Raw genomic sequence first — 14,850 nt, forward strand, 5'->3', positions numbered from 1 at the left:
GTACAAAAGCTATTTAATTGGAATTTGAAGGTTTTGAAGGTGTATTTAAAGGCGAGGAATGAAAATGTTACCTGTATGTTGTTATTTCTGATGGTGTAACATTTCAGCTGTTCATTTTTCATGTACTGCTGTAATGTAAGGCATTATGTGATGTACAGACTAAGGCACTGTTAAAACACTGAATTTCAAATGTAATTTAAGAGTCAGGTAATGTGGTACAATATGCTTAAGCATCCAGATTGTTTTGGAAATAGAAGAAAGATTTCTTTTAAAAAACCCTATTCAGTTGTACAAATGAAGAAGGAGCCAAGTCTTCATGGTTGTTTGGTTTGAAAATTTTTCCCCCTGTTAAGCCTAGCTGCTTTTACATCACTCAGTTTAATGATTCATTTGTTCTAACAGAAGTCTGGAAACACACAAGTTGTTTTCTTTGAAAATATTGCTGTTGATCTAATCTACCCTGATTCAGAGACCATCGACAGAAAAAACGAAACTTTCAGAACAGATCAATCCGAATCTTTTGCTGCCGCACTACTAGCTTTTCATAATGCTATAAAAAATAACATTATAGCTGTTAATGGCATTCATTCAGTTTTCCAACAAATGACTGGGTTCAGCTTAATGCATCCATTTGCAGTCTGTACATTTTTCACAAGTCATTATTTACTTTTCTAGTGTCTACATCAACGTCTGGTGGTTATCGTGAAACACGGCATATATGCACACTCCAGTTTCTATTGCGATTTATCATTACCGTTAAAATTATTTGTAATGTTAGATTTGACCCTCTAGGGTCCCCCCCTTGATAGAAAAATTGCCACATTTTTCTCTGTCACCCCTAAGCATAGTTAGTTGATGTTAACTAAATACTAGTCTAATGTTAGCTAAGTCGAACATACACTAATCAATCCTATTATATATTTCATATTGATGAACTCAAAACATTTTCCATTTACCTTGAAAGCGATGCTGCATCTTCGAGACTGCATCTTCGAGCTTCCAGGGTGTCAGTTAATTAGTCCCTAGAGGATTTTGCGCTCGTATAAATAAACGCATAATCAAGTAAACTCTGCAATGTTCGAAGGAGCTTGCGATTTTTCAAAATTACCGCAGGTTTTTCCACAGGTTCGGGCCGAGACACGTCATGTGACGCCATCACAGCGCGCATTCAGCCAAAACCCTCTTCAATTCATGTAATAGAGCTAAAAGATCTCATTTACCAACAAACATCACTGTGAAAGACCGTGCAAAACAATTTTGCGCAATTCCAATTTCGCGAATTCGATTAGTTTTATGAAAAAAAACTCAGCAAGTTGCACGGCACATTTTGAAAAAAGCTGTGGCGAAAAAATTGTACAGACTGGTTAATATAAGAGAGTCCAAAAGACTCATCTGTGATTTATATTCGTCTAGAAGAAAAAGATTGATCTTGGAGTGATAACTCAGTGGTTTAAAGGTTGTCAAGCCTGCACTTGAGTATACCCAACTGTGACTGAATCTCACTGCAGATCACAGATGCACTAAGAAGAACGGACACACGGTATAAATGTTCTAACCATAAAATAATCCGTCAATCATTCATTCATTATGTTAAAATACTTAGATTTATATTTCAATAATTTCCAGACTGTACACACAAATATTATAACCATAGCAGCTCCATGGATCTTCTTCAGATTTAATACTGGATCCAAACCACTGATTAAGCCAAGTTTGCATTCATATGGACTGATTTAACTAACAGATTGAAATAACACTGTACTTTCATTTTATCTGCAGATAACACATAAAAAGTGTGTGTGAAGAGTTTGTCTTGGTATATGTCATGTATTTATGTCTTATTTAAAACAGATCCTTGCATGCAGAGTGTACAGATGTGGGTTTTGTCTTTAAAAATAAATAAATAAAATTGAATAAATATGTTCCAGATTGTAGAGATGTCTATCATATGCACAATTGTGGGCTTCAAGTTACTTGGTGAGATGTTTGTCTTTCTCCTTCATGTCCTTTGCATGTGCGTGCTTGTATATGATTTGGATTTGAAAACCACACGTAACCAGAATACAAGATTTAAGTGATCAGTCTATATAGGGGCTTTTAATTATTTGTTATTCTACTGCAAAAGAAGTAAAAAGCTATCAGAGGTATATATATATATATATATATATATATATATATATATATATATATATATATATATATATATACGTTAGATGCCAAAGAAAGACCGCACTGAACATAAACCCATCGCTTAAAGCTATAATTCATGCTAACTGATCCTGATTTGTACAGAACCGTAATCAAGTCCAAATGCTGTTTGTTTGTTTGATGCTGGTTTCTGAAATTATGTTCAGACTTGAAAGCATGGTTACATTTCAGAATTGTACATAAATGTTCTCAACTTCCTGTGATAAAAGTAAGTATAATCTAACATAATTCGATTCAATTATATCGCATTAAAATGCGACACAGAGGCGCAGCATTGCTGCATCAAGATTTCAAGATTACCAGAGCTCAGGATTACTGAGTGTGCAGAGTTTTGAAGTCCCTGTATGTCTGCATGGGTTTCTTTCTATCTCCCAAAAACATGCCAGTACAGTAGGTGTGAATGAGTGTGAGAATGTGTGTGTACACGGTACCCTGTGGACTAGTTTCGCATCCACGGTGTATTTCCATCTCAGATACAGTGTTCATAAGACTGACTCTGTATCCACTATGACCATGACCTTGACCATCCTAGAGTTGAAGCAATTTACTGAAGATATACAGTATGGTGCAAAAGTCTTAGGCACCCTATTTTTTTTACATTTTTTTTAGTACAAACTTTGTTATAGATTTTTGTTTTATGACCTCTACATTATTGAATCAGTACAAAAAAACAAACAAACAAAAAAAAACATTTTAGATTTCCAAACATTAGTTTTCCATCACAAAATTAAATGTTACAGAAAAATGTTTGCATGTCAGTAAAGAAAGCAGCGTATTGAGGGGATATTCAGCATATTAAGAGACACTTTTCAGACAAAAAAAAACATAATGAAGGCTGCTGGGTTTTGCAGCAAAAATAAGCAAGTGCGAAAGTCAAAGTCTCCAGGAGAACCCTGGCTGGTTCTGCAAGATGATCAATAAAACTTACAGCTTGTTGCCTTATAAAACTGCACTAATTCTACCTGAGACCACTAATACTTTTTTTTTTTTTTTTTTTTTTTTTAAAGCAAACGGGTCATCACACCAAATATTGGCTTTGTTTAATTTATTACTGTTTACTGCTGTCTTACTGCTCGCCTAAGGCTATTGCACAGTACTGTATTAAAACAAGAATTAAAGTAACACAGCTTTGTTTTGTTTGCAAAAAGTTGCAACGAATAAGTAGAAAATATAGAAAAACCCACTTTGCATTAAGGTCCCTTTAACCACCATTATCAACTACATTAGATAAAATCTAATAAATAGCCATGAATTTTAGCAGTCCATGACCTTAGTATTAGATACTTTTGATGTATGAGGCAAAGCACTGAAATTTACATATATGTCTCAATAAGGTCTACACTTTAAGGCTATTTCAAATAACCTTTACTATAACCACTGCTTAGTTTGACAACTTTATATCTGACGGTTTCTCATTGAGCTGATTACCAACATTTAATACCGTGCTGTGATTTCATTTATGATGATTAAGTAAACTTACTTTTAGGAATCAACATTCTTCATTATTTATTCAAAATTAAACATTTATGCAAAACGTTGTTAATATCATTACTTATAGAGCACTGTTGTTCTCGATTCTGTTTGGCCAGAAGGTGTTAGCTTAACAGGGCTCATTCTAAGTTATCATTTCTATAGTAACAGCTTACGCATAATCATACTTCCAAAATCTAAGCCTAATAATAAACATAAAAAATATGCATTCTGTATTTTGTACAGTGACATTTAATTAGCATTTTTTGGTTTATGTGACCATTTGATGCTACGGGAGTGTCTTCAGGAAAGAGGATTGTGCTTTCCAGCTTCTCAGCAGTTTTTAAAAAAATTTTGTCTCATTAACTTAAGGCTGGTGAGGAAACGACTGTTTATAGCTGCTATAATGTAAGCGATAAAAGGAACTTGTCTCTCAAATGTAACTCTAAATTGCTTAAAGAAAGTGTTTTTCACAAATTGCTGTAGTATAAGACGAATTAAACACTTCAGGATGTGATGTTATAGGGACATTTTCAGCTCGGGCCTGGTAACAGTACCTGTACTTTTTCTTGGGTCGCATCACACCAGCCCATTGTTGATTATTTTCATATAAAAGCATTTCCCAAGCTTTTATTCCTAACTTACCTCCAAAGTTCATGATTTGTTATTAATGATAAATGTCATAAATAATGTTACTTATTAGAGGAACTCACTGATCTAAAGTGTTGCCAACCAAAGAAAACGTTGTACATTTTCATCATACGAAATACAGTTATAAGCATGCAAGCATTCACCGTATGTCTGCATACAGTGATTTTCCTGACCTGACTCTGATATGAGTTTCATGTCTGAAAAACAAAGACACTGCTGACTGCTGCTCAGTGTGTAGAACAAACTTTGCAAGCCTCTGTTTATGAAAATAAATCAGCACGTGAAATTCTATAAGATCACAGTAAACACACTTACATCAATTCCTGCTTTCCTTGCATATCATGTTCATTCCAAAAAAAAAAATTGCAAAAACAAAGTCATTTTGCATTTTTGAATGTGAGACATCATACAACACCCCCCCCCCCATACACATCTAAAACTAACCACCTTCTGCACATCAGTATAGAAGAATTCTTTTAATTAAACCGACTTGTTGAAACTTTCCAGCATGTCAAGATTTCTACTGGTAAAATGGAACTATAATAAACAACTAGACTGTATTTTGTGATTTTTAAAAAAAAAAAAAAAAAACATACAACTGAGCGCAAAAGTTTTTGATAACGAAGGAACGTCTTCTTATAAATACAATTTATGTTTTCATAATTTTGTCTTAAGGGTATGCAAACTTTTGCATTCAACAGCAAATCTGACACAATTCAGCAAGTCTTGTTAGGGCACGCCGGAATCTACAACTCCCAGAATAGGCCCAGCATCATAGTTCAGTAGGAAGTGACTCAGTATATCGCGTACACAAGTTCAAGCACTGCTAAGGACCCTGGTTCACTACACATTGGGACACTGAATTTCTGGTGACATGACTACGTACTTTTTTTTCAATCTTGGTCAGCTGATCTTCAAAGGAATTATTATTCGAAGCCTAATTAACTCTACTCATATGTGGAGCTCGGGTGCTTTTTGCTGACTGTGTAAACTCCTCTTTCTCTCCTACATCCTTTACATTTGTCTTTTCTCTCCTCCGTCATCACCATGCATTTGTTTTCTCAACCTCCTTTCAAAAACAGCCCTATAAACAGTGTGTTGAAGAAAGGGAGAATGTGTGTGAGAGAGATATCTGGGAGAATTGTTTAAAAAAAGAAGACATCAAGCACACAGAGTGAAGAAGGTGTGGAGAAAAAAAAGAGGATGCAGTTCTGGAGAATGAAAGACTGACAGTCCAAAGGGACTAGCTGACTAAGTGTGTGTGTGTGTGTGTGTGTGTGTGTGTGTGTGTTAAACTGAAAGTGCCGAATGACTGAAAGCGTGCTGGCATGGAAACCTTAACTCCGATATGTCAACACACCTAACAAGAGGCAAAAGGGGTTAATGAGCGTATACCTAACAGGATGTAATTAGGGCTAACTACGAGCATTAATCATCCACGCTGTCTCTGCTGAGGCCTGTGTAAGACATGAGGGCAGATGAAATGCCATCACACCAGAGACAGATGGTATAAATGGGCTAGCAGGGCTAAGCTCTCTCTTTCTTTGAAGGGAAACATACATAAAAATTGTTTTTAAAAAAAGGCTTGTTTTTTTACTTTTGTGGAACCAAGAACAACAGAACTACAGATGTTCATAAGTAAAAAAAAAATATTAAATTAAATACACAGAATGCTATTACCTAAAGACTGATTTCTCTGTAGATTCACACAGTTCATCACTGATACTTGTGTCACGTGACCACACTTGAATTAGAGCATCCGTTAGTGCTAACAGACTCTCAAGAGAAAGTGGGTCATGCAGGAGGACAACGACTCTAAGCACACAAGTTATTCTACCAAAGAATGGTTAAACAGGAATAAAGTTAATGTACTGGAATAGCCAAGTCAAAGTCCTGACCTTAAGTCAATAGAAATGTTGTGGAAAGACCCGAAGCTAGCATTCATGTGAGGAAACACACCAACATCCCAGAGTTGAAGCTGTTCTGTACAGAGGAACGGGCTGAAATTATTGATGCACAGCGGAGACACAACAGATACTGAAAGCGAAGGTTCACAAACTATTGCCACTCACAGTTATGTAATATTGGATCATTTTCCTCAATAAATAAATAATAAAGTATCATTGTTTTTGTCTCATTTGTTTAATAGGGTTCTCTTTATCTACTTTTGAGCTTTTTTTTATCTCAATGAGCTGCAACCAGGAGGACAATTTGAAGCAAGCCAATTAGAGAACAGCCTCAAGTCAACTGCTTTTCAAAAGTTTAAGGAGCTAGCCTACATACGCACTCAATTGGCGAGAGCCCTGCACACAGATATGATCGAAATACAATTTCACTTTTTGGATTTTTAAATAAATGCTAACATGACTACCAGGCGAACAGTACGACTGAATACTTTTATTTCATAATTATTTTGCAATATGTTTTTAACCTATGTTTAACATGTTATCTCTGGATAACTTGAAGGGGGCGGTGGCCCAGCGCCCCCTATTGACCAGCCGCCACTGCTTAAAAAGCTGGTTTTACATTCTATACTGAGTATGCTGTCAACGGTATCAATTTTCTGACTTTCTACCAATACAGCTCCCCTTGTACAGTACCGAAAACACAATCATGAACTGATACTGAATTTGAAGTAACTGTTTATTTCTTTGTGTTAATCAAATACAGTCTGATGCAACAAACCACATAGAAATAGGAAAAGTCACTACAGTGTTCCACATCAACTTTGGCCTTCAACCTTTGACCTCTCCAGATAATGAAGTCCCACTTTTAAGCAATGGTTTACAGTTACAACATCTAACAGTAGACACACAAAAAACACACATACTCATGTTAATGTGTCAAACACATGCATGTACAAGCGCACATACAGTACACACACTCATACACACACACACACACACACACACACACACACCCTGTCTCTCAGAATATGAGAAGAGTCACAAGGCAAGGAAATCAGTGAGCTGGTCTGGGTCATTTGGTTATTATTATTATTTTTTTTTTTTTAGAAAAAAAAAAAAAAAAACATTGTTAAAACAGAAAACATGTCATTTCACACAGGGAGAGTTTCAGACCAAGTCCTTAAATATGGTTTAAAAAGGAAAAGAACATATACCTCAAAATATACACACTTTTTTCTCTCCAGTTTTCAGAAGAATGGATATATTACAAATGTCAATCTCAGCACAATTCACCACTACATATTAGCTTATTACGTCTTAAATATGTCATAAGAACATTACATGTGCCAATGTACTTCCTGTCTACTGTATTGGCAAAACACTCAGCTACACATCTTTTTTTTTTTTTTTTTAAGTCATGCAAATGAACAGAAACAGGCATAACCGTTCTTTACATCATGAAACATTATAAATAGACAAAACTATTCACCCATATACACTCTTATCTTATATCTTACGGAACTGATAATAGCTAGTGGAACTGATTGCAGAGGGAAAATAGGTTGAGATGTCTGGCCTAATGATTAGCATTTCCAAGAAATGCGAAGGGGTCCAAAAGAATCTGAAATTTACTCTTAGAAATACACTGTAATTTTCTTTGCTGATGGTGTGGTACTATCAAGGTACATCTTTTGTACCTTTAGGTACATAATTGGACCTTAAGGACCACTACTTTTAAAATTTTACTATGAAAGCTAAAGGTAAACCAATCACCACTTGTGCATCTTAATAAAGAAAAGACACATAAGACATTTACAATATGTCCATTATTGATGGAACCAGCCTGGTGACGAGGAAAAGTACATTTTGGTACTTTTATTTTCTGAGAATGTTGCCTAGGATTGTTGCCTGAAATTTCTCAAATGGCCCTATTTGTGTGACATTATTGACTTTTATTTATTTATTTATTTATTTATTTATTTATTTATTTATTTTTATATACAATCCTCATTACCAGAGTGTTAGAACTTTACCCCCGAAAACCCAACACTGTAGAAAAACTAGAACATATGAGTATGTTTGATTAATATTTCATCATTCTGCATTTTAAAAAATAAAACCAAGCCGATGTGTTACTGACCAGAAAAACATGCGCCAGATACTTTTGGGAAGGGACGAATACGAAGAGAGCACCTCATTGTAGCTATATATGTGAGAAACTACACTTTTCATTAAATCTCTTTCTCTGGTTGTAATGGAATAGTGATAGTTTAACTCAACATTAAGTATGATTGCTTCAAGGTTCTTTCACGACACCAAGCTGCCATCTAGTGGTGAAAACCAAAGCCACCAGTTCACCTTTCTAGTGCGCTGACTCATTATTTTCATTCAAACTCATACAAGCCAGCAGCACAAACCACTCAGGGAAATAATAATAGTGAACAAGATGCCATGTTTGGAACCACAGAAGCGGTCGAAGAGAAACTATTTCCCAACTATTTCTGCCTTACATTTTTGACAAAGAATAGGTATCGAGTATTCAGGGATGTCTGAGATCTATTGAATGAAAATACAAATCCAGGCCCCTCCACTCCAAAGTGGGTAGTCAACCCCACTATTCCGCTTTCTGTGATGCTGCTTGTGTACAGTAATATGAGAATTGGAGCACAGCCTGCATCTTTATTAACAGCATAGGAATACTGTAATTGGCTGACTTAGCTCTAGAGGAGGAAGGAATTATCATCTGTTATTTATCATCTAACTTAAAACAACCCTACATCAGCAGAAAGGGCTGATGGGTAATGCTGATGTCATTATAATAAGCAGCTTAGTGTTTTTACTTTAAAATGAACAAACTCTACTTTAAATAACATGCTATATGAGCAATATATAGTTAATGTGACTGTGGGAAATACGCACACACACACACACACACACACACACAGACACAATCATCATGTCTTGTGAATAGTCAACAGATTAGTTGAGGGTTTGAAACCAAAACATCCTTTTTTACCCCCATCATAACTTATTTTCTTTACCCACACCTCCTTTCGTTTGATTTTCCCATAATGCACCCCTGCTATGATGTTGCTCCTGATAATGTGTGTGATAATGTCATCGCAAAGCAAACAAACACACAGCGTACAAGTACACTGCACACAGATGACCCTCCTCCCTACCACCATTTGATCTCACACAAAATGTGCTGTGGATAAAGTGGAAGCGAAAACCTCCATAAAAGCATCTCGAAGTGTTTCCGTACAACAGGTGGCGCTAGTGAGCAGCCAGGCTACACAACGGATCTCTAAGGATCTCTTTTACCAAAATTTGCTGTTGACGACATTTTGTGGGTAAGTTCACAGTTTTGAGTTGCTTTCTCCCCATTTCCTGCCGATGGTAAACACCAGAGAGCAGCTTTAAGGGTTTCTATGGTAACAGGCAACTAGTGGTGTTCAGCTAAATAGTGGTTTTGGTTGTACAGAGAATATTAGAGGATATTGAGCTCATTCTAATCTATGGAACACAAACAGCACAAAGCACAAACACACAAACCTGGCAAATATACAAGTTTTGTTTTCAAGAAGCAGAGCATTTGTTTAAGTGTGTGTGCTGTTCCAAGACAATGCATGCAATTGCACCGCTGTATGATTTGTGTAGGTATCTAGTGTGTGTAATACGTTATCCGTGGTTTTGATTATTCCTCCATTTGGAATCGTAGCCACAATGAGACAGTATTGTTCAGAATGACATCATCCTTGTCTGCACTTTTTCAGATAGGCCTTTGTGTTCAGAAAGAAGACCAAGTGAATAATTATTGCATCATTTTATATATATATATATGTGTGTGTGTGTGTGTGTGTGTGTGTGTGTGTGTGTGTGTGTGTGTGTACTCTGTGCTTGAGTAAATTGGAGTGTTTATAGAGTGTATATATTTAGTTGACATCATGGCTGAGTGTACAGGGATTGCAGTGAGGTTATGAGTGGAGTGTACAGGAACAGCAGAGTGCATAGGAATAGTGGTGAGGGCATGTAGGGAGTGTGTAGAGTGTGTAGGGATAGCGGTGTGGGAATGAATGGAGTGTATAGAGTGTGTAGGGATAGCAGTGTGGGAATGAAGGGAGTGTATAGAGTGTGTAGGGATAGCAGTGTGGGAATGAAGGGAGTGTATAGAGTGTGTAGGGATAGCAGTGTGGGAATGAAGGGAGTGTATAGAGTGTGTAGGGATAGCAGTGTGGGAATGAAGGGAGTGTATAGAGTGTGTAGGGATAGTGGTGTGGGAATGAAGGGAGTGTATAGGGATAGCGGTGTGGGAATGAAGGGAGTGTATAGAATGTGTAGGGATAGCGGTGTGGGAATGAAGGGAGTGTATAGAGTGTGTAGGGATAGCGGTGTGGGAATGAAGGGAGTGTATAGAGTGTGTAGGGACAGCGGTGTGGGAATGAAGGGAGTGTACAGAGTGTGTAGGGATAGCGGTGTGGGAATGAAGGGAGTGTATAGAGTGTGTAGGGATAGCGGTGTGGGAATGAAGGGAGTGTATAGAGTGTGTAGGGATAGCGGTGTGGGAATGAAGGGAGTGTATAGAGTGTGTAGGGATAGCGGTGTGGGAATGAAGGGAGTGTACAGAGTGTGTAGGGATGTAAGGCAATGGTGTGTGGTAAATTGTACAGTATGGGAAGAATGTTGTGAATTTCGAATGTATTGTATGTTTGTGTTATTTGATAAATAGTCACTAAATGCGATGGTGTGTGGTTTTGTCCAACTCCAGTGATCTCTCTTTCTTTCTCTGTCTCTCTCTCCTAAATCCCTCGTTACTCTCCCGCACTCCGAGGCGCTCGAGGTGCAGGTTTTCCGTCATGTGTTCTGCGGTTCCTCCCCTTCCTCACCTCCTTCAGATGCTTCCACTTTTTGTGGGTGGAGTGCAGAGGATCGGTAGGTGGAGACTCGTTGGGTGCATCTGCCATGGCTTTGTCTGATTGGCTGTGCTTGCGTGACCAGACCTGCTCGCAGATCTGGTCAACGGTGCTCAGGTTGGGGTGATCGACCAACTGCATGAAGTCTCTGTACCACAGCTTCTGATTGGTGGACTGTGATTGGCTCTGGGCGGGGTTGTGTCCTTGGCTCTGGGCGGGGCTGTGTCCTTGGCTCTGGGTGGGGCTGTGTCCTCGGCTATGGGCGGGGCCTGAAATGGGGACGACCTCCAGCGTGATGCTGAGCAGCGTTTGGGTGAATCCATGCTCCATCGCGTGACACTTGTATACACCGCCATCTCTGCGCAATACTCGCCGCAGCAACAAGCCACGATTTGTCTGAAGCACGCGATCATCAAGACGGACCTGAGAATCATATTGATAATGTGAAAGATCATTCGTTTAAAAAAACCCTCACTTTCATCATTTCTTATTGACACTGTCTACCACACCTAGTATCCTCCTTTCCTTTTCTGTACATTCCCACCCACTTTTTGTTCCCACCCCTTTTCACATATATTCCGCCATATTGTTTTGTTTCCGTCTCACTTATTCTGAAATGTCTTCCACAATCACCCCTTTCCACCATTTATAAAGCCCCTCTCTCCATGCCCCTCTTTATTTTCCCTCTCTCACCTCTTCTCGGGCATTGTTGGGGTGTCTCTGAGAGGTCCATGTGACCTGAGCCTGTAGTGATTTAGGGATGCACTCCAGGAAAGAGCTACTGCTCTCCACTGCATACAGCTTTTTCTCCAGGACACGCTGCTTCTGGTGATCTACACAGCACAATATAAACCAGTGATGTTAAACTCAATTTCTGACTCAACTGGGCCACAAACTTTATAAATAATTCATTAAATTATTATAATATTATGATTAGATTCATTCTAGTAGAATGTAGGATAAAGAAAGACTCTAGGACAACACAATTGGACTACAATATGAATTGCTAAAACTATTTTTATTGTTCAGAAACAATAACATTGGCTCACTCTGCCGGGTTTTTCTGTGCTGTGTGCATTTTTTTTTTTTTTCAAGTGTTCTCCAAGTTGACCCATTTTTGATCATTAGTGTGATGTAAATTGTATTCTTTCCTGGCTGTAACGACTTCTTGCGCTGGCTTATCTCATTTAAAAACACCATTTACTCAAAGAAAATTCTCTAAAAAAAAAACTGTCTTTGCGCTCCACTAGCATTTCTGTTTCTTTCTTTTACAGAATGAATGAAATGAGCCAGCAGGTCATATGTGAGTTATACTTCCATCAATAGTGGAAGCTAGAAAGGCAGTTCAAATGAACTGGCAAGCCCACCACTGTTGTGTTTGGCCAGTAGAGATGACTGAATGAATGGGGGTGAAAACTGGTGGGAGCTCACAAATCATGTCTCAGAATCTTTCGTGCTTATCACGGACAGTGTTTCCCATAGCTAGGTGGAAGTGTGTCTTATTTTAAAGGTAGCAAGTTCTTAATATTGAAACTAGTTTATTGACTAAGTAGCAAAGATGAGCATTACGTCATTTCATTTTCTTTCATTTTATTGGGCATATCACACCCTGATGTTTATGGACAGGCAAGGTCTTCCTACTGTACTGAAAAACTATGAAACTCAGAACTTAAGTTCAATATTGGTTCAATCTCAAAAACTGTTGAACTATAATGGGAACTTTACTTGCTGTGTCTGTGTCTGACACCAACACTGAAAAGTAATGATCTGTGGTATGACACTGCCCCCTAGAGGTGCAAACTAACCTCCTGAACAGAGCGTGTTAGGATCACCATTCCTCACGTCTTGGCGACGGAAACGCCTACACATAGGCACACACACACACACACACACACACACACACACACACACACACACACACACACACATATGCACAACGGAATAGAGAGGATTGCAGAGGATCAGATATTAAGTCTAAAACCAGAGTAGTGATGTAATGATTAATCAGCAAACAGTAAGATGGAAAAGTGCAGCATCAGTAATGAGTGTGTGTACCGTTTGGTGTTAGGCAGGTAGCGTGTACATGTATGTCCATCCCAGGCACAGTAGGGGTCACGGGCCAGGCAGCACTCAGCACATGCTTTACCGTACATGCTGCAGCGATGCAGTGGCACCTGCGCCACACCTGTATCAGAGCCTACATACAGCTGTTGCTGCAGAGAGAGAAGAAAGAGAGCAAGAAAGTGAATAAGACGGGGGGGCTGAGTTACTCAAAATAACTGCTATATTACAAAGACACACAAGGACACACTGGTCTGGAAATCTAATAAGCTACACATATTAACAGATTTTAATGACATATTTTATCTCGAAACTTAAGCAGTGTCATTTTTCTGCTCTATTTATTAAATGAAATCTAGTCATGCATTAAATTAGGGGTTCTGCTGATGATGTTATCATGTTGCTGTCAAAGTGAAAAATTATACAGTGGACCTAGAGTTCACTATAACTCCCTCTAAACTGAAACTATTCATACACTTCACACTATGTACTGTAAGTACATCAGCACAGCCACTGAGTAGCAAGACATCACTTTAAAACACCACTCTAACTTAGAAACCTTAACTTAGACCTTGGCTTGATTAGATTCAGAGGTCAACTCTGGAAGGTCTCAGCAGGTACCTAGCAAACCGCTGTAACTAATTTCAGAGCTGTTGTAACAGATATGCGTGACTTACTCGTTTGGAGGAGATCTGCATATTGATGATGGATGAAGAGTCCTGTTGAGGGAAGAACATACATTTGTCCTTTGCTCACACATTGCTTTTATATTTGATAATTGACCCTGCTTTCAAATTCTTTTTTTTTTATGGAAAGTGAATGCAAACCTAAACACCCCCCACCCCAGCACCACACGCACACACCTTGAAGACTTGCAGCTCCTCCAGCAGCAGCTCTGTGTTACTCCAGCTTCCTTTTGGCACAGAGATCACCTTCAGAACTGTGCCGACATCTACAATGGATTAAAGACACATAAAATATTACAGACACAATGGTATGCAAAATATCTTTTAAACATCATCCAACCTTTGCATATTGTTGAAACACACATTGTTGAATCTCAGATAAGTAAGATAAAAATAATATATTTACTGACACTAACAAAAACAGACAGTACAGCATAGAACATTGAGGTATAGACGTATACTGTATATCCTACGCATTTATACAGAGAACATTAAATAGTTATTCTAGCAACAGTAACAGTGAGAGGCATGTCAGTCAATACAGGATTTTGCAGAGTATTTATTTATTTATTTATTGTCATTGTTGAGGCCAAAAATGCTGGATTTGCAATGAAAATTGGCGAAATTGCAGTTGCACGGAATTGTCTTGCACGGTCTTTCACAGTGATGTTTGTTGGTAAATGAGCCCTTTTAGCTGTACTCATGTTCGACACGTGATTCGAAAAGGGCTTTGTCTGAATGCGAGCTGTGATGACGTAAAATCTGAGAAAAATCTGCGGTTATTTTGAAAAATTGCAAGCTCCTCCTAATATTGCGGAGATTCAGATCTATCTGAGTTACAGATAGAGGACTTTATGCTTTGCAGTTACTACTGAGTATGATTCAGTATGATTTATAGTTCTTTAATAAATTAAATGTATAGTACCAGGTAATGGCTGAGGAATAAAAAACTTC

At 38.1% G+C, this 14,850-nt stretch overlaps 1 protein-coding gene across 5 annotated transcripts in view; it reads right to left on the reverse strand.

Annotated features, from left to right (window-relative positions):
- Window positions 1-6,911: 6,911 nt before the first annotated feature.
- Window positions 6,912-14,850, reverse strand: part of sema3b (sema domain, immunoglobulin domain (Ig), short basic domain, secreted, (semaphorin) 3B) — a 61,465-nt gene continuing 53,526 nt past the window's right edge. For all 5 annotated transcript variants that reach the window (XM_053625419.1, XM_053625418.1, XM_053625417.1 and 2 more), the window contains 6 exons: window positions 14,074-14,162; window positions 13,888-13,929; window positions 13,205-13,362; window positions 12,955-13,010; window positions 11,843-11,982; window positions 6,912-11,572 (listed from right to left, as the gene is read on the reverse strand). In XM_053625419.1, coding sequence (XP_053481394.1) covers window positions 11,048-11,572; window positions 11,843-11,982; window positions 12,955-13,010; window positions 13,205-13,362; window positions 13,888-13,929; window positions 14,074-14,162 — 1,010 coding nt within the window. In that variant the 3' untranslated portion in view covers window positions 6,912-11,047. The remainder of the gene's footprint in view (window positions 11,573-11,842; window positions 11,983-12,954; window positions 13,011-13,204; window positions 13,363-13,887; window positions 13,930-14,073; window positions 14,163-14,850) is intronic.

Source organism: Ictalurus furcatus, chromosome 5 (genome assembly GCF_023375685.1).
Source record: "Ictalurus furcatus strain D&B chromosome 5, Billie_1.0, whole genome shotgun sequence".
Taxonomy (NCBI): domain Eukaryota; kingdom Metazoa; phylum Chordata; class Actinopteri; order Siluriformes; family Ictaluridae; genus Ictalurus; species Ictalurus furcatus.